The sequence below is a fragment of the Carassius gibelio genome, chromosome A7, assembly GCF_023724105.1.
Source record: "Carassius gibelio isolate Cgi1373 ecotype wild population from Czech Republic chromosome A7, carGib1.2-hapl.c, whole genome shotgun sequence".
In the NCBI taxonomy this organism is placed as follows: Eukaryota; Metazoa; Chordata; class Actinopteri; order Cypriniformes; family Cyprinidae; genus Carassius; species Carassius gibelio.
In genome coordinates, this window is record NC_068377.1 from 5,566,748 (window position 1) to 5,586,690 (window position 19,943).

Consider the following 19,943-nt stretch of genomic DNA (forward strand, 5'->3'; position numbering starts at 1 on the left):
CATTTCTTTAATATCTAATATAAAACAGTCAAACTGAAAAACAAAGGAGACACAGAATGAACTTTTTACACTTTCAAAAATAGTTATTCCCATTCTCCAGCCTTTCTAAAAACAATGTGTTGCGTCTAGACATGTTTTGAATTCTGCATATCTAAATCATACAACAAAAGAAAGAAGCACAATATACAGACATGCTGTACACATCAGTAATGAAGAAGAATAAAGTTCAACAGACCGCTTCTTTTCCCAAAGTTCCCAAAAATACAAACAGCAACAGAGCTCTAAAAATCAGAAAGAAAGAGAAATGACCCTCGGTGGCTAGCGGTTGATTGTGGATTGTGTGACCGTGCGGCAGAGGCCTGTCATCTCTACCAGTACACAGCACATCTGTTCTGTTCAATGACTTGCAGCCCAATTGCATCAAAGACGACGCAGGATTTGACCGCTCCCTGGTCAGTGTTGATTCCAGCGGAATGATGAAATATTCTAGCAATGTTTTTGTCAGAATAACAAAGACAAGCTTCATCCACAGGGGATTAACCTATCAAAGTACAGGAAGTTAATATTCATGGATGCTCTGTGTTCTCTGAAAGAATGATACAACAGCTACATCTCACAAGCTGAAATACGAGAGAATGTGAATTATAATTCAGTGGAAAAGTGAATATTACAGAAGGACATGAATAAATTATATTGTTCTAGCTTACACAAACATTCAAGCATTAAAAAAAAAAAGTGCGTTTATAATGTCAAATAAGTTTTCTTTAGTTAAAGTGCATTCAAATAAAAGAACGACAAATGAGTTAGGTTTTTAATTTGGACAAACATTGATTGAATGCAGTACTAGCATCCCTTTTTTTTTTCTAAAACGATCACAAATAACACTTTGTTTGAGGGGAAGAGATGATGACTTGAAATGTTCTCCTTATACAATTGCTCCTACTGCTGGACAAACCTGAAAGCTGCATGTGCCAAGCAATGTGATGATCACATTTATTAAATCTGCACTGACTGAAGCAACTGTGCCAAATAACATCACATTTGCTATGCTATCTGCCTGAAACTGCAGATACAAGCACTATAAGCCAAATCGGGCTGGTGTTCGTTTCGGTGTCATGGGCGTTTCCTCTCTCCTTCCTGGGGTGAGGATCTTTATCGACCTGTTTGGAAATGATGAAAAGACATGTTGTCAGAATGTTAATTTTAAATAGAAAGCAGATGTAATGTGCCACGCATAAGAAGTTCTGAGATTTGCTCCCAGGTTAAATGACAGGAACTTAGAGTAGAGAGAAAAGGAGAGTTTGTCTTTGTGGGGACCTGCGGGACGCGGGTTTGATGCAGCTGACAGGGCGATCTATCATCTTTAATTACAGCGGTGCACAGCGCTCCCCTTCTCACACCGCCAGCAATTACATCATCAGGCCCTGACCCTCCTGCTCCTCCACCACAGACTCAGCTCACACCTCCGTCACTTCACTTTCTGCTGCCTGTTATCCCAACATTTGAACTTTTAACTAGTTTAATACTTTTTTTTTTCCCATAACGAACATTCCATTTATCTGGATTATTGTATTTTATGAAGAGTTGCAGAACTCTCTGGCATGGTGATATGGTGTGTTATGTCTTTGCAGAGGCTCACTTTTATATTGTGTGTTTTTTCAGCATGTTGCTATGCGTTTGCAGTTTTAAAGGAATAGTTCGCCCACAATTTTCTGAACAGTAAGCATTGGCCATTAAATGTAGATGGGATTGTTTCCTTATCTTCGCAGTTTTGGAGAAATTGAGCATTACGTCACTTGCTCACCAATGCAGTGAATGGGTGCCATCAGAATGAGAGTCTAGACACTAAGAGGTCTCGCTTCATCACATGTTAGCACAAGATCATCACGTTTTCTCCTAATGGCAGCTCATCGTATTTGAGCGCACACAGCTGAATACATGACTTCAATAGGTTTGAAGTCTTGATGGACTTGTTTATTACACACATGGCACCCATTCACTGGCGAGCAAGTGATGTAAATCTACATTTCTTGTAAAGATTAGCAACATTTAGTACATTTTTTGCAAATTTAAATTTTTTATTTAACTATTCCTTTAAACTTTGACAAATGTCTTGTCCTTCATTGTTTGTCTGTGCTAAAGACATAAATGATTCCTCAAATTGTGTGGCTTGAGGCATAGTGTGAACTTAAATTTCTGACTGGTAGACAAACAAAACGGGTCACAAAAAAAGAAGAAGAGAATGCAACTTCACTGTGTTAAAATGCTAAACTCACAGCAGTGGAATAAAAAAAAACAAAACAAAAGCTCTGGAGACACATTTTGAAAAGCTAAACTTCCTTTAAGTTGAGTACCGTGTTTTTTTAGAATGCCATACTATGCACACAATTCTACATAAAAAAAAACAACGGTCATGTCAAACCATGGAAAGCAGCTCAGCAGAATCCTAAAACGTGTTTTGTGTGAATGAACGAACTAAAAGATTTCTAAAAAATCTACACGTTTCATATCTTAACACCAGCAGAACTGTTTAGCAAACGCATATCAACGCCCTGGCGACCAAGCTGACTTCCTAGTGCTTTGTGGCAGTGATTTTCAAAGCAATTTCTTCAGAAGAAATGTCAAACGTCCTCTAAGTGACCCGTGGGTCCTGCAGGATTCAGGTCAGGTGAGATGAGCTGCGATCTCATCTTAGATCAGCCAGCGTCTTCCTATCAGCTTATTTAAAACCCCATAAAGGCATCAGAGCCCAAGAGGGAGGCCGGCACCTTAATTATCCATCTCCCCATCATGCAAATCAAACGTCTCATCTCCACTTTTAATGTGATTATTGTCAGGACGTCCATCATTGCAGACAGTCAGCCGAAGGCTTTGATTCACAGATAAAAGTCCTGATTAATTAATGAAGTGTTATTTTACAGCACACGTTTCTCGCTTTTGTGGCGCAGACAGGTGTGTGTAAAATTAATTTCCCGGATTAGTCTGAAAATTAGCGTCTGTCCCTCTCCTCCCGGTCTGGGGCGGCACGATTTAAATTGCTACAGTAATGAGGGTCAGCCAGGAGTCAGTATCATTTCTTTTTCTCTCCTGTGGAGACGGGAGGTGAGAAAAGCTCATCATGGGGAAGACAAGGAAAGAGATGAGGAAGATGAAGGCAGGGGAGGGTGTGAAGGGGATAATAGTCTTCCCAAAAATTGCGACATTAGTATTTCAGCACGGCGGTCTTTTGATGGCTTCCTTCTAAATAGGATGATACAGATTTGGCGAGAGTGCGAGAAAGTGACTCTAAACCCGGAGAGACGGCAGTATTTGTGTAGAAGACGCTGAAGTACCTGACGCTGCCCAGATTGTTTTTCCTCTCCTGCTCCTCTTTCCGTGCAAGGATCTGTTCTTGTGCAAGAGACATCTCCTCCTCCATGTTGGTGATCTCCTCCTTGGCTCTCCTTCGGTTCTCCTGAAAGAGGGACCAAAAGTGTGTGAGACGAGATATGCATCATAAGTGTTGGGTCTGATATTCAGGAAGGACACTGCTCACCTGTCTGCTCTTTCCTGCGTGTTTGATGCTGTAGAACATGGGTCCCAGCTCAGCCAGCCACTCGCCGTCCACAGCCGTCACACACTGCATGTACTCCTGAAACACACACATATATGTGCCGTTATAGCAAACTGCGATTCATTCTAACGTGTGTTACTTCCCGCTCAAAGGCAGAGGAGGAAGACGTACCTTTGTGGTCATGACCAGCTCGTGGTAGATGATGTAGTCGGGGGTGTAGCCCATCCCGAACAAAGCGCTGGTGGGGTGCAGATGGCAGGGCATCCCAGTTCTCACGTTCACATACTCCCCTATTCCCTAAACAAACACATACAGGTCATGAAGATGCTTCACACGCTGCTTGATGAAACTGAACCCATCATTACACGGCCAAATATGTGAAGTTGCTGTGTACCTTTAATTTAGCAGCCTGATGGAAGTACGCAGCACAGATGCACTTCCTGATCACATCCCAGTCTGAGCCGCAGGAGACCAGGTTCATTTTCTGCTGCACCATGATGTCTTTGAGCTGAGATCGCACCTCACGCACCTGTGACACACCACACACGCTAGTTCAGGATAAACTCAATCAAATACAAGAGGAAGGACACTTGCACTTAAATGACACACCTCATCTTTCAGAGAATATGTGTAGTTATACTATGCATATAAAGGGTTTCCGCAGGTTTTATGAAGTTACATTTAATACATTTGAATTAAAGCTGCAGTAGGTAACTTTTGTAAAAATATATTTTTTACATATTTGTTAAACCTGTCAATATTTCCTGACAGTAGAATATGAGACAGATAATCTGTGAAAAAAAATCAAGCTCCTCTGGCTCCTCCCAGTGGTCCTATTGCCATTTGCAGTTATGGACCGCTCCCGGTAAGAAATCAACCAATCAGAGCCACTTGTTTGTGTTCAAAATGTAGAAAAATGTATATAATAAGCGAGTACACCATGAATCCGTCAGAATGAATCATGAATTCCAAACCGCACCATGAATTCCAAACCGTGTTTTTAGCTTGTCCTGAATCACTAGGGTGCACCTATAATAAGTGATTATATTCGGACTATTTTAGATTGCTTCGGGGATACCGCGGCGGAGTAACCCAGTACCTTTGTGATTCTTCATAGACATAAACAGAGAGAAGTAGTTCTGGCTACGATGTTCTTCCGCAAGACGCAAGCAGTTCTGTTTATTAACCGCTAGAGCGTCAAAAGTTCCCTACAGCAGCTTTAAGACCAAGTAAAGAAAATGTAAGAAACACAATGATCCCAACCACTAGAACATGGAAATATCTTTAATAGTACCTTATGACCACACGGCAAAAAAAAAAAAAAAAAAAAAAAAAAAAAACTCACCTTAAGAGGTAAAATGACATAAGATTAGAAATCTTGTTCATGTGAAATTGATCAAAATGAAGTGAGTTTATGATTTAAAAAGAGAAAACGTTCTCAATTCCCAATGACTGATATTTGTTCTTATTTTAAACAAACTCTCTTAATTCTGTTCACTTCTCAGAAACTTGATTTAAGGATGTTTAGAAATTTGTATTGGAAAACAAGACAAAAATCCTGAAGAAGATCATTATTAGCAACGCATGCAACATTTAATGCCACTGCTTCATGAATTCAAGACTTCCTGCTCTGATTCATTGGTTTTCATTGGTTTTGTATTAATTTGTGAAAAGGGCAAATTAAGACTTTTAAGGCCTTTTTAAAACCAGCAGAAACCCTGTATTTAGATGGACTGAAATATTTAAAAAGATAATAGTTAACATCAGACGTCTCAATATGTCCTAAGCAGGGATAGTATCATTAACTAAAATACTCTTAAAACATTTTTGCTAACTGAAATAAAGCTAAATTAAAATACAATATACATATTAGATGAAAAAAAAAGCAAATGAAAATGTTGCATCAACAACTAACAGGAAAGAAATTAATGACATAATAAGCTGAATATATATTATACAATGAAAATTAAAAGATAAATAAAAGGTCACTGAAACTTTAATAGTTTATAAATAATAATAAAATAACAGGATCCCAACATCGAGCAGCTTGTTTAGGGTTAATTCTTCACTGACAAGCTGGTCTTTTAATAAAACTTGTCTGTCTATGCAGTGGAAAGCCAAAGCTATCCCATCCTACTCACTTCCCCATGTGAAGAGGATATTTACACAGAAGTGCAACAGCAAAAAGATGCAACAGCAAAAAAAAAAAAAAATTATAATTATAATGCACATTTAGCTGTAATGGTCAGAGATGTCAAAATTTCTTCATGCTAAACTATTTTGGCAATCATTTCTATCTGGACTTCAGGGAAGAAAATAAATAAAAACAATGATATTGCCCCTGAAAAAAATGAATTTGATTAAGAGTGACACTTGAAGTTACCGTACCTTACGCATTGCTTTGGTGTGGATGAAGTGATCGTTGCACCAGATGCTGGAGTAATTGTTGTTCTTCCACTGCAGGTAAACGTTGAGGTAGGTCAGGTGATCACTCTCAGGCACAGAGAACTTCTCTCTCACCTGGTCACTCTCCTCCTCTCGACCCTAGACGAGTAACAGCACGGTTAGAAAACAGCAGCACCCACATGTACAGCACTTCTACAGGTCAACGGGTTCTAGTAATGAGACCGTTAATGCTGCCTGGTGCGTGAGGTACAAGAGAAACATACTTCACCAATGTATACTCGGTACCTTTGGTCTATAGAAGATGGACGGCACAGACAACATGGAGACGATGATGAGGATGTCGGCACTGCAGCCCATGTCACATGACACGATCAGCATTTTAGACAGAGCCGGATCAAGAGGAAACTCCACCATGAGCCGCCCGGTGGGCGTCAGAGAGCCTGAGACCGAGACGAGTGAGAAGAAACCAAAAGGGATTAGAAAGCTCCTTTTCAAAAGCGCTGATGGCGGGAAAATGTTTCCACTTTGATATTGTGAAATCAGAAGCTCCGATTTCAAAGATTACATGACAGACTCAGAAGATTAGCGAGAGAGCGCCGTGAAAAGCAGACAAGATATTTGGGCAGGTAAACCTTAATCAGAAATAATCTGCTGTTAACACGAGATGAGAGCTGGAGGGAAAAGTGCTCCACATAGTCAAATCCCCACAAACCCTGAGAGATACGCAGGAAATGAGATTGAGATCCCTCTCTGGAAACACAGACGGTTTAACTTCAGTTGCTAAAAGCTGAACTTTGAGTAAGACCTTAATACTTCACTGCAGTGCTTTACAAGCTTCAATCTACTCAACTAAAATATACACTTGAGTGTAACTTTTATTGTAATAAAAATAATAACAATACCATCAGTTATCTTTAAACACGGATATGAATATCAGAATCAGTGCTAGTTACTGTCCTTTGGGAACTGAATGGATCATAGAAAGTGAGCATTACAAAACTCCCGTGAGTGACAGATAGGCATGCATGGATAAATTATTTATAATAAAAACTCTTATGTTGCATAAAAACTTAGAATTAACCATTTAGATTTTCTTGTTGACTTCAGATATTCTATTTCACTTTAAAATAACACCCAAAATAAAGAAAAAAAAATCTAAAAATCTTACACTCTCTTTCTCGGGGGAGTGTCTGAAGCTGCTGCTCTCACCTGTGTTGTCGAGCGCTCCCAGGATCCACAGCTGGTACATGGAGTTCAGCATGTTGTCTTCAGGCGGTGGGTCCATGAAGTGGAAGAGCAGGAGATCTTGAACTCCCAGAGACTTGAGCAGGAGCACAACATTGGCCAGGTTAGTGCGCTGGATCTCTGGGATAGTGGTGGTGAGCATTTCATTCTTGTAGGCACTCTGAGTGTATAACCTGAAGAGAACCAACACAAAAGGTACAAAAGGACAGGTCATTCTCCTACATACATTACATGTCCAAGCCAGACACGATGTGATACAGTGGTGAGCGATACATTTTGGTGTAATAATATTTCTCAATATTACAGATTTTACTGTATTGGTGAGCATAAGAGACGTCTTACAAAAAAAAAAAAAAAAAAAAAAAAAAAAAAAATATTATTCCAAAAAAACCAAAACAAATACATTTTTATTTCATGTGTAGCAACTAATAAATAAAATAAGTTGAACTACTAAAGTGAATATAAAAATAAATAAAAGCTACATAGACATGAAAAACTTATATGACTAAATATGACAAAAAAGACTATTTAAATAAAAAAACGGAAAATCAAAAAATAAAAAGCTAATTCAAAATAGGGCTATCAAATTAATTTATCATGATTAATCACATTTTTTAAAAAAAAATTTCATATTGTGTGTATATTTATATGTATAAATAAATGCAAACACATACATGTATATATTTAAGATATATATATATATATATATATAAAAATGTAAATATTTCTTAAATATATGTGTGTGTGCATTTATATATACATACAAATATACACAGTATACACACATATTAATGTATACAAACTTTTATTTTGGATGTGACGGCCCTAATTTAAAATATTAATAAATACTACAATAGCATATTCACAAACAGGTCAGGAATGGTTCTCAAATTATTACATTTAAAAAAGTAATGGAATAAAATAAAGACAAGTGGGCGAGATGTCTAGGCAGGAATCCAATTAAGCATATTTAATGCAAAAGGTCCAAATGGAGACTTGACAGATTAATTTAATCAAACAGATGAATGTAGCACACCACTAAAAAGTTTTCTACCTCCCACCTTTACAAGACCTAGATGAAAGCCCATAACAATGAACCATTTCACCTCTGAGCATCTTACGGTAATCACAGCTCTCCTCAGCGGATTTCTGCAGCTATTCACCTAAATATATAAAGCCCCAGAAGATGGCGTGAAGAAGGAACTCTGGGAAGCTCTGCATATGCATCTATGCATATCAGTCTTTGAGTTATTGGTTCAACATGCATGCCACACAAATACATACGGTTCTTGGTATTACAAAGAATCTGGCTGAAGGGAATTGATTCTTGATGCACAGATGTTTGGTAAAGGATATATGTAACTAATCTGTCATGGCCCAAACACTTTCACAAGCAGCCAGAGACACTCACATGGAGGCTCAACAACCCCCTGTGTGAGATTCCTTTGTGTGACCGCAAAACAGCGAGACAGCATGTCGCCGCGTCTCTGAGTCGGTGCAGATTTGAAAAGGTCACAGTCAAAAAGCCCACAGGAGCCTTTGTCTCACAGTCTCAGAGGAGTAAACAAAAATTAAACTGCGTGAAATCCTCTCAAGATTATCGTCCCGTCCCCCTCCTGCTGTCGCCCTGCCTCTCTGATAGATATTTCAGAAAAGAGGGACTGGAGATCTGATGAAAAGCTCATGAACACACTGTTCATCTGCCTATATGAGCTAAATCACATGTAAACTTTGTTTTTCCGCATTGCTCAAGAACAATCAGCGGGTTTTCCTGATCTGTTCTGACCTGTAACACTGTCCCGGGCCCGTTCTTCCTGCTCTGCCGGCCCGCTGGTTTGCATTGGCTTGACTGATGGGGTAAACCTGCAGCGCATCCATGCCAATACGGGGATTGAACACCTAAATAACACAACGTAACAATACTGTTAGTATCAGTGCCATTCCCCTATTAAAGAAAGCAGCTTCATTTGGTTTCACCTTCAGCTTGCAGTAACCAGCATCCACCACAAACATGATGCCGTCCACAGTCAGAGACGTCTCAGCGATGTTTGTAGCGACGATACACTTCCTCACACCATCAGGAGCCTGACAATAAACACACAAGTTCAGTTCACAAACCTCTAATGCATTTGGTCTCATGACCAGGATCTAACAGTAAGAGAGGTTTACCTTCTGGAAGATCTTGGCCTGCAGGTCCGAGGGCAGCTGGGAGTAGATGGGCAGCACTGCCAGAGCCGGAGCGTTATCCAGATCCTCCAGTCGCTCCACAATCTGATCTGACGTCACCTGCAGCAAGCACAAACATCACTTGTGATCACAAACTAATCTATCTGTCTATCTACACACACACACACACACACACACATATATGTGAAAATTAATACTTTAATTCAGCAAAAATGCATTAAACTGATAAAAGGTGACAGTAAATGCATTTATAAAGTGAATTTCTATTTTAAATAAATGCTTTTCTTTTGAACTTTCTATTCATCAAAAAAAGAAAAACTTGTGGAAACAAAGCAGCCAAAACAAAACACTAATAATAAGAAATGTTTCTTTAGCATCAAACCAAATTGCCAACCCTAAATCTAACCAAAAGAATTCAATGGAATCTGCAACCATAGTTAGCACCCCTGAATGGTAGTGTATTATTAATAGTGCATTCAAATTGTGATTCCACTCATAACATAATTTGCATGATTAAAGAATCTCCTCACCTCGATGTCCTCCTGACCGGGCATGAAGATGAGGATGTCACCCACCATCCCGCTGAGATGAATCTGTAAAGCCTGTTTCACAGCCGCCTCCACATAGTCCTCCTGAGGAACCTGAATCACACCAACACTCAGCGTCAGCACAGCTCCCCAACCAGCGTCAGCTTTAACTAAAGACGCTATTAACACCCCACCTTGCTGAACAAGATATCCACTGGGAACGTCCTGCCGGGAATGTGGAAAATAGGTACATTGCCGAAGAATGCTGCAAATTTGTCCGAGTCCATGGTGGCGGATGTGACAATGAGCTTCAAGTCCGAGCGTCTAGACACCACCTACATGTAAGTAATCAGAAAGACAGGATGACAAAAAGGGAGAAGGTGACTCATCAGTAACAAAAAACTAAATTCAACAGTACTCTTTAAAGGGATACTAATTTTGTAATTGATCACTTAGCCCCATGTCGTTCTAAACCGGTAAAAACTTAGTTCGGCTTCAAAGCACAATTGAAGATATTTTGGATGAAAACCGGGAAGGCTCATGACTGTCCCATAGAATACCAAGTAAATTGCACTGACAGTACCTTTGTTAACAGTCTCCTCTGTCTCTCCACATCACTTAAAACTGTGCTGGATGCGCTGTTTTATTTGAAATAAAAAAATATAAATACACATAGAAAAGATGCTTTTCATACTTTTCTGGACCTTGACAGTGTAATTTACTCTGCAGTCTATGGGACAGTCACAAGCCTCCCGGTTTTCATCCAAAATATATTAAATTGATTTCCGAAGGTTTAAGTGATTTGAAACAAGGGGGTAAGTGACAACATTTTCATTTTGGGGTGGAGTATTCCTTTAATTCTCCATATAAGCAACAATCAAATAAGTGTATGGAAATCAATTAAATTTACTATGATGAAAACAGTAAGTCGATTCAATCCTATGAAGTCGTATGGAGCTAGAGATTTCATTCACCTCTCGGAGCAGCCCGAAGAGCACGTCAGTGTTGAGGGAGCGCTCATGGGCCTCGTCCATGATTACCGCGCTATAGTGGTCCAAATCTGACTCCCGCAGAGATTCCCTCAGAAGAATCCCATCCGTCATGTATTTTATTACAGTCTTCTCTGACGTACAGTCTTCAAAACGGATGGCATAACCAACCTGGTGTAAACATTAAAGCATTAAAACCACTTAGCCATGGGAAAATCATGGTTAAATAAAATTTTGTTTTATATTTGAATATATATTTCAAAAAGGAATTTATTTCTGTCATGGTGTCAGGTGGTTGTGATGTGAGATGTGTTTCCCATACATTTCTTTATTCGTGTAGACGATTTTAAAACTAAACAATTTTCCAAAAGGCTTCGTTGAATAAACATGAGCACATACTGCACGTTTAATAATAATAATTCCTTACATTTATATGCTTAAATATCAAAACGAGGCACGGGTGTTTTTATATCACTATATCTGAAGGAAGACTTGCATGTTATATGCCTGATAAAGCAGCGTTTGTGAGCGTAGCTCTGCTTTGTTTACAGCGGTTACTGGGGAAACATCTATTTCTCATGGTTTAAAGCATCTCCTGCTGGCAAAGAATGAATTTGCATTTTCATTAAGTCCGCCAGATTTACACAGCAAACATATTTTGTTTGTTATCAAAAAAAAATCTACTGTAGAAGGACTTGGTTGTTGTTATTGATTCTAGTCTACTGGAATTTAAGTGCATAAAAAGCGCACATATTTTTACAGTTGAAATTACCATCTATATATATACACACACACACTTTTTTGGATAACAGGTCATTCATGGATGCCAATCAACAAGTCAATCAATCTACAAATCAACAATGTCATTAATATATTGATATATAATAGCAACTAGGGGTGCACGATAAATATCGTCCGATAATTAAAGCGCATCTCGGCAGTAAAGCCGTTTATCTAATCAGCGGTAAATTCCATCAGGAGTGTGATTTCACATAGAGCCGTTGTTAACTAACTAGCTGCGCAAATAAACGTTGATAATGAAAGGGGATTTGCGCAGCTAGCCAGTTAACAACAGCTCCATGAAGTAACAGCTGCTCTATGTGAAATCACACTCCTGATGAAATTTACCGCTGATAAGAGAACCGGCTTTACTGACGAGATGCGCATTACATTTACATTTATTCATTTAGCTGACGCTTTTATCCAAAGTGACTTACAGTTGCTATACATCTCAGAGGTCACACACCTCAGGAGTAACTAGGGGTTAAGTGTCTTGCTCAGGGACACATTGGGGTCTTACAGTGGATTCGAACATGGGTCTCTCACACCAAAGGCATGTGTCTTATCAACTGCGCCAACACCCCCCTAATTTTCAGTATCATTACACCAGTCTCAAGATTAATCATCGCACAATATTTATTGTGTACCCCTAATAGCAACTTATCCTTTTTATACAGTTATCAGTGCTATTTATTTATTTTGTGTGTGTGGTAAATAGGTTTACATCGTTTCTATAAATGTTAGTTTTATTTTAGTTACTTTAGTACTTAATAAAAATATTGCCTTGACAATTATTGTTTAAATAACACATAACAGATAAATAACAGATTTTTATGGTTATAGTTTACTTTTAGTTCATGATATTAACTCTGATTAACGTTATTCCACTGTATCATGGTCTCAGTATTGCCTTCTGGGTAAAATAACATGCACATTCATCTCAAATCCACCAGGCGGTAGTATTTCTCCACAACATCAATATATTTTGTCAAATAAATGTACAGAAAATTGGGCACCAACCTCTTCTCCCAGGTTGCTGTTCATTTCTTCGCTGACTCTCTTGGCCACGCTCATAGCTGCCACTCTGCGGGGCTGTGTGCAGCCCACCATGCCATAGCTGGTGTAACCATCCTCATGAAGATACTGTGTGAGCTGAGTGGTCTTACCACTGCCCGTTTCCCCCACCACAATCACAATATTGTTATCCCTGCCAGAGAAAACACAAATAACATCAGCACACCAGGTGAGCAGACACGTGAGCACACAAATATAGTGTCAGAGTTTGTATTTAATGAAGCACATGTAAGTGTCATCAGGACCTGATGATGTTGAGTAGCTGCTGGCGAACAGCAAAGATGGGCAGATACTGCCTCTGCTCTAACAGGGTCTTCTTCTTAGCAAACTCACTGCTCGCTTGATTCTTCTCCTTCATGTGGTCAGCAAACTTCTGCTCCGCTCTGAAAACACGAAAGATAAGAAAGAGGCCCATGAAGATCTACAGAAAACATTTTAGATTTAAGAGCTGATTTTGTAGCAAAGAACTGCGTTCTGTGGAATGAATGTAAACATGCTAAAATATGCACAACTACATGCTTGATTGTATTCCTGTAATATAGTTTAAAAAGTAATTTATTCTTTTGAATTTTCAGCATCATTACCCCAGTCTTCAGTGTCACATGATCCTTCAGAAATCAATTTATTATACTGATTTGCTGTTCAAGAAACATCTCTGATTATTGTCAATGTTGAAAACAGTTGTGCTGCTTAATATTTTTGCGGAAATCATGATACATTTTATTTTTCAGGATTCTTTGATGAATTGAACATTCAAAGGAACAGCATTTATTTGAAATAAAAATGTTTTGCAACATTATACATTTCTTTACTGTCCTTTTTGATCGATTTACTGCATCCTTGCTAAATAAAAGCATCAATTTCTTTCCCAGAATTATCTTACTGACCCCAAACCTTTGAATAGTAGTGAGGACACTTTGCCATGCACCATGTAGCTCAAGACCAAGTGTTTGTCCAATAAGAGACAAACCGTGAAATAATTCAGTAATATTTAAGAATCAGAAAATATAACCTGTAATCCACATTTCCATCTTCTCCAACAGCTTTTCCATCTGATCCATCCTCTGTTTTCTTGATTCCCATGATGTCTCCCAGTTTGGTGCCAGCGAGCTCCCAGTGTTTGTGTTGCGCCTGTCAGGTGAAAGCATCAAATGCAGAAACAGTTACCCTTTACACTACTGCCCTGAAGTAAGCAGAGTGTAAATGAAACATGAAAACCAGCTGTGCACCTTCTTCCTTTCTTTCTGCTCTCGGTGACGTCGGACCAGCTGACTGCCCTTGCGGGAGATGATGGCCATGTCAGAGGTCGCATCTTTCACTGGAATGACCGGCTCAGGCTGGAATCACAGGACAAATGCTAAATCATCAAAAGAAAACTCACAAATAAACACACAGATGCTTAGAGACATCTGTACCTGCTTCGTGAAGACGATCCTCCCGTCCAGGAAGGGTGGCACAAGGTTATGGACAAGCAGATGCACTCTGGCTGCATTGTCTTCCTCAAAGTCCTCATCCACCTCCAAACGCTGGACCACTCCACTGGTGAGCATGCGGTTGGTCTCCCAGCGCTCATTATCCTGACGAGAAACACACATGTGAGTAAGCGTTACACGTGTTGAGGTCTTTAAGATGCAGATGGGTGAGGATGTGCATCGGTACCTCGTTGATTTGCCGTTTCTGCGCCGAGATGCGTTTCTGGGTCTGCTTCTGTACGATCTGCTCCCTCTTCTTCACATATTCCTCTGAACTGGATGTCAAGGGGTTGTGGAACTCATCGTAACCTTCGTCCATCATGTACCAGTCCCGATCAGCTTGCTGTTTGGACAGAACACAGTTAGCACTCACTTAAATAACAACTTGTTATGGTGTTAATTATTTGATGGGTTTATGAATGAAACGGGATATTGGCAATGCATTTATTCCATTTCCCAAAACACTGTTTCAAAGCAGATTTACATGAATGTTTATAATATCTTCATGCATTTAGCAGATTAAAGCTGGGAGCTTATATAGTTGCAACTATACAAGCAATCAAGCAGCTGAGATATGGAACATAGTATGCATGCGGATAAAACATATGCACATAGTTATATATCCAGCTTTATATAGAGAAGTTGAAGAGGCACTCACCCGCTGATCTTCCTCCCACTGTTCTTTCTCTTCTTCATTAGTAAACAGGATCCCGTCCTCTCTCTCTTCCTTCTTATCGCCTACAAAACAAGAGTCAATATAAATAAAACACTGAAGATGCCAGACATATACTATCGTTCAAAAAGACTGTTTATTTGATCTGAAACCGTGATAGTCAAAAATCACTACAGTTAAATTAACTTTGAAGGTTTCTATTGTATTACATTTTAAAATGATAAGCATCATTACTCCAGTCTTCAGTGTCACGTGATCGGAAATCATTCTAATATGCTGATCTGATGCTTAATGGACATTTGTTGTTCTTGTTAGTTGAAAATATTTTGCCTGATGTGTGGAAAGTGTATTATTTTTCTAAGATGAATAAAGAAAAAAAAAGTTTTTTTAACATTATAAATGTATGTACTGTCATTTTTCACAATTTATCAGTTTACTGTACCTTATTGTTGAATAGAGGTTTCAATTACTTAAAAAAAAAAAAAATAATAATTTACTGACTCCAAATTGAGGAAATAGTTAAAGCAAAAGGAGACCCTACCAAGTACTGACTACATGTACAGTGACTGAACATACTTTCCAGAAGGCCAGCAATTCACAAAAAAAAAAAATAATATATATATATATATATATATATATATATATATATATATATATATATATATTATTGGTTTTATGATACATTCTTATTAGTTGAGATAAGAGGTTTTTGTTAAATGTGAACCAAAATAATCACAATTAAAAGAACCACAGACTTAAAACTACTTTAGTCTGTGTGCACTGAATTTTTTTTATACACATTTAAGTTGAATTACTGAAATAAACTTTTCCACCACATTCTAATTCATTGGGATGCACCTGTATATATAAAACTGCACATAAAAAAAGACAACATTCTCCACCAAAAGAACTTGGTGAGTGGTGTCTTTACCTTTTCCGCGGGACAGGCGTGGGGTGGAGCCAAGGTGCTTCCTGTCATTGGCCCACTCGTTGTACTTATATGATGGGGTTGGTAGAGGAGTTTCTGCTGGATACTGAGGTTTACTTGACCTGAACAACAAAGCACATCAGCACAAATAACCTACAACTAAGCCTCAATCCCTGAGGCTCTAATGAAGTGATTCATACCTGTCTCTCCTCTCACTGTCACGGACAGAGCGTTGGCTGCGCTCGGAGCGGTCGCACTCCCGGTGGGACGGGGCAGGGGACGGACTCTCCCAGTGAGAGTGCTTTGAGCTGGAATATCCACTGTCATCTTCATCCCAGTTAGAGCGTGATGGAGTGGTCACATCTGTGTGGACATATGAAACACGCCTGACCCATTATTTACCCAAACAGGACGAGCTGACTAACACACTTGTAGATCGCGGAACAACATTGATAATTTTGGAACACCAATCAGATTTTAGGTTTAGGTTTACAGTTAGGGTTGCACATTTTATGAAAAATGCCATTTTAAAATCCAGATTAGATCTTTAGTGTTTAGGGTTGCAAGAATATTTATTTATTATATATTAATCTGGCAAAATAATAATAATAATAATAAAGAGATAAATTATTAAATACACAATATTAATATTAACAATTATTATTATTATTATTATTATTATTACAAAATAAACATAAGAATTATTTACATTTTATTAAATAATAACAAAAGAAATAATATTAGAACATTCCGCTGTACAGCATGTAAGAAAATATATACATATACATATATACACACACACACATATATATATATATATATTTTTTTTTTTCAGCAGACAAGATTATAATGGTATAACTACTTTTATAGAATTAACTTATTTATTTATTTATTTAAAGAACTGTATTTCTTTAGTCAATTATTAAAGTATTACATATGTTACACTGTATTTGGGATTTTAAGAACAACTGTAAAATGTGCTGAATATTTCATTTCATTCAAGTGAAACTAGCAAGCAGTTAGACTGAATTTACATTCGTTTTAAACGCAGAGCCAAGCGCAAGCCAATTTGCACAAATGCGTCACACCTCATCCATATTGCCAGATGCGCTCGTGTTGATTCGCGGTGCAGGGCTGCGTGAGAATATAACTGAGCGTTACGAACTGAGCGTTTTGGTTCGTTGTCTGTCTTTTCAAAGCTTAAGTTACATAACGTTTTCCTTTAGTTTTAATTTGCCTAACTATTGACCTGCCCTTGTTGATGCCATAATCCCACTTTGTCTCTCTCCTGCTTTCCATTTTTCTTTTCTTTTTTATGGTGGGCATTTACACAGTTCGCTAGAGCAGAGCTGATTGGGGAGAACGGAGGTGCGCTCACTTTATTGGTTAGTAAGGCTGTCTCTCAAGGCTGACAGTCGTGCATATGCTCTGGAACGGAGTAATATCTCGTCCACATCGCAGGCTTTTGCAATTTCGATTCGATTGCGATTAATCGCACAGCCCTAGTAAGAGTCCAGCTAGAGTCAGATTGGGGGCTTCAACAACATTATTCTCAACTTATTATTTCCCTCTAGTTCCCACACTAGGTCATACTTAAGGGTAGTGTGTTCTGAACACATCTGGGAACGTGTGGCTGACCTTTGGATCTGTCGCGGGGTGATTCGGGCTCATCGCGCCGAGTACCGCGACTCATTCGCTCGGACGTGCCATCCCTCTGGGAGCGCTCACCCCTCGCACTGCCATCACCGCGCTCGGAGCGACTGCTGCTGGATCCATGACTTTCACGGTCATCTGCACAAAGCCCATAAAACAAAGAACAGTGTCAGGAATTCTGTGGAGGGATCTCTCCGGCCGAGAGCACCTGACTTACCTCTGTCTCTCCTTCTGTCTCTGTCACGAGAGCGATCGTAGTCTCTGTCTCTGGATCGCTCTTTGTCTCTGCTCTTGTCTTCTTTGGAGGACGCACACACCCCATGCTCACGTCTGTCCTTCTCCCTCTGCTGATGCTTCAGCTTGAACTCCTCACTAACCCCTCCTGGGTTTGAGGGGGTTTCTGAGCCTGTGACACGGTACTTCCTGAAGAAGCATGGAACACAAACTCATTACTGCATAGCATTTATTTACAGCATAGGATTAAGATGAGAGGTATTAGGAATTTTCTGGATAATAAAAATGACGAGAAAACATTAAAAATAAATAACAGTATAAAATACAAAAGCATATGTAATTAAAACAATAACATGTATATATAATTTGGGAAGAAACACACTGGGTGTCATTCTCTAATAATTAAATGGATTTGTTTTTAGTTCTGTTCTAATGTCAATGAACTTGGAGATTTCTAAATCTCCATTTAAGGGCTTTCAGCACAAACCTTTTCATCCTTTGGTCACATCCTCAAAATTCAGCAACATTTATACACTTTTAAGATCCTCGCACACAGAGTCTAAAATTCTCATCCGAAATGTTTGCAGGTTAAAAAATAAATATAACATCACATTGGGTCAATCATGTTTGCACACTGCCTCCGAAACTTTTGTTTGATCGGGTTTAATTTTCTGTGTTTTTCACATCCGTAGCACTGACACAACATGAGGTTGTGTTTACTTTTTAACGTGCAACAATTTGGGACTCGTTGTGTGAGGACCTTTATAGCTTTTGTTACAATTTTGGATTAATATTGACATATTTTCCATTTTAATTTTTCTTACTTTTTGTTTTTTAATATCTACATAGTTTTTGTTTTAGTTTATTCAGTTGTTTATCTTAGTACTTTAAACAAATATGAGAAATGTTGCTTTGGCTACTAACTGAAATAAAAATGAAAATTGTTTCGCTTCAGTTGTTCCTACAATTTTTCATAAATATAAAATATATTTAAATATGAAAGTTATTGATGAATCATGATTGTTTTTACACAGATTTCACACACAAGTTTGTGCATAAAACTCACTTTAGTGAATGAGATGGAAAAAAAAAACATTGAATGTCTCTGTAATGCAAATTAATTTCTTGAAGAATGCCCCACCTTTCCTTTTTCCCATTCCTGCTATCGCCCTCTTCTTGATCTTCTTCATCAGACCCTGAATCACTCTTCCCCTCCTCCCAGTCCGTGTAGGACGACACCTTGGATCTCTTGGGTTGATCCTCCAGCCTCTCCTTGCCCTCGCGCTCCTTGCGTTTCTGTGCGGCCAGCAGATCGAGGCCCAGGAGCGAGGCTCGAGGAGCAGGAGCTCTGAACACATGCGGCTCTGATGAAGCACTCCTCTTCTTCACCATCAGCCCCCCGACCTGGACCCCTGGGTCACTGCCCTCCAGCCGATGCAGGGACAAATCATCCTCCATCTCTGTCGAGGTCATACCCACAGCTCTCAGATGATGGATTTCTGCTAAAGTATCTAAAAGAGGTGGACAGAAGTTACTAACTTGGGCCAAAAACACAGTCACAGACGCATTTTGATAAGAAATGTCAATATGTTTACATGCGATTTATGATAAGTAAAGCTAGAGAACGTTAACTTGTCATATAGATTTGTCTAAAACACCCCTAAACAATTCAAGGGGCATGTTTTGCCATTACAAATGGTGATTTCTAATACTGATAGTTGTTGTTGTTAAAGGTTAAAAGTCTGACTGATGAAGCTCTTTATGTTTGCTAATGTAACGTACGGCAGTACTGTGGCACTCCTTGTTCATAACATTAGAGAAAACAAAACGGGTTTACCTTTTAAACGGTATCCTCAGAAGCCAGTCATAAAAGTTCCTCAAACCTGTTCAACACAGTATGATAAAACCTATGTAATGTGTGATATAATAACAATACTTAATGAAGTAGCGTAGCAGTAGGACGCCATTACTATCCCAGCATTCGCAGCCTGGAGTGACGTCCCATCCGATTCCTGGATGAATCACTATTGTGAACCGGTTGTTTCAAACGATTCGGTCAAGCGTTAGAGTTAGTAGATTATTATACGAACCGCTGAAATGTCGCACTTCAGTCCGTTTTAGATTTATGAAGAGAATTGAGAAAGTGTTGATAACAGCATGTTAAACAAATGCTGCTCGTGGACGACTGGAAACATTTGTGTGTGTGTGTGTATGTGTGTGTG

The 19,943-nt window shown here is 38.9% G+C and overlaps 1 protein-coding gene across 1 annotated transcript; it reads right to left on the bottom strand.

The window, feature by feature from the left end:
- Window positions 1-797: 797 nt before the first annotated feature.
- On the bottom strand, window positions 798-19,721 carry LOC128016488 (pre-mRNA-splicing factor ATP-dependent RNA helicase PRP16). The gene is made up of 27 exons (XM_052601016.1): window positions 19,559-19,721; window positions 18,863-19,232; window positions 17,705-17,910; window positions 17,473-17,625; window positions 16,035-16,197; window positions 15,838-15,956; window positions 14,892-14,971; window positions 14,421-14,576; window positions 14,177-14,338; window positions 13,991-14,098; window positions 13,774-13,892; window positions 13,007-13,144; window positions 12,708-12,894; window positions 10,893-11,078; window positions 10,113-10,253; window positions 9,922-10,032; window positions 9,374-9,490; window positions 9,182-9,289; window positions 8,991-9,103; window positions 7,169-7,377; window positions 6,245-6,399; window positions 5,942-6,097; window positions 3,948-4,082; window positions 3,725-3,850; window positions 3,536-3,631; window positions 3,333-3,454; window positions 798-1,160 (listed from the first exon to the last, which is right to left on the bottom strand). Exons 2-27 carry the CDS (start codon window positions 19,192-19,194, stop codon window positions 1,079-1,081), a joined length of 3,780 nt encoding a protein of 1,259 aa, XP_052456976.1. The 5' UTR covers window positions 19,195-19,232; window positions 19,559-19,721; the 3' UTR covers window positions 798-1,078.
- Window positions 19,722-19,943: the final 222 nt, after the last annotated feature.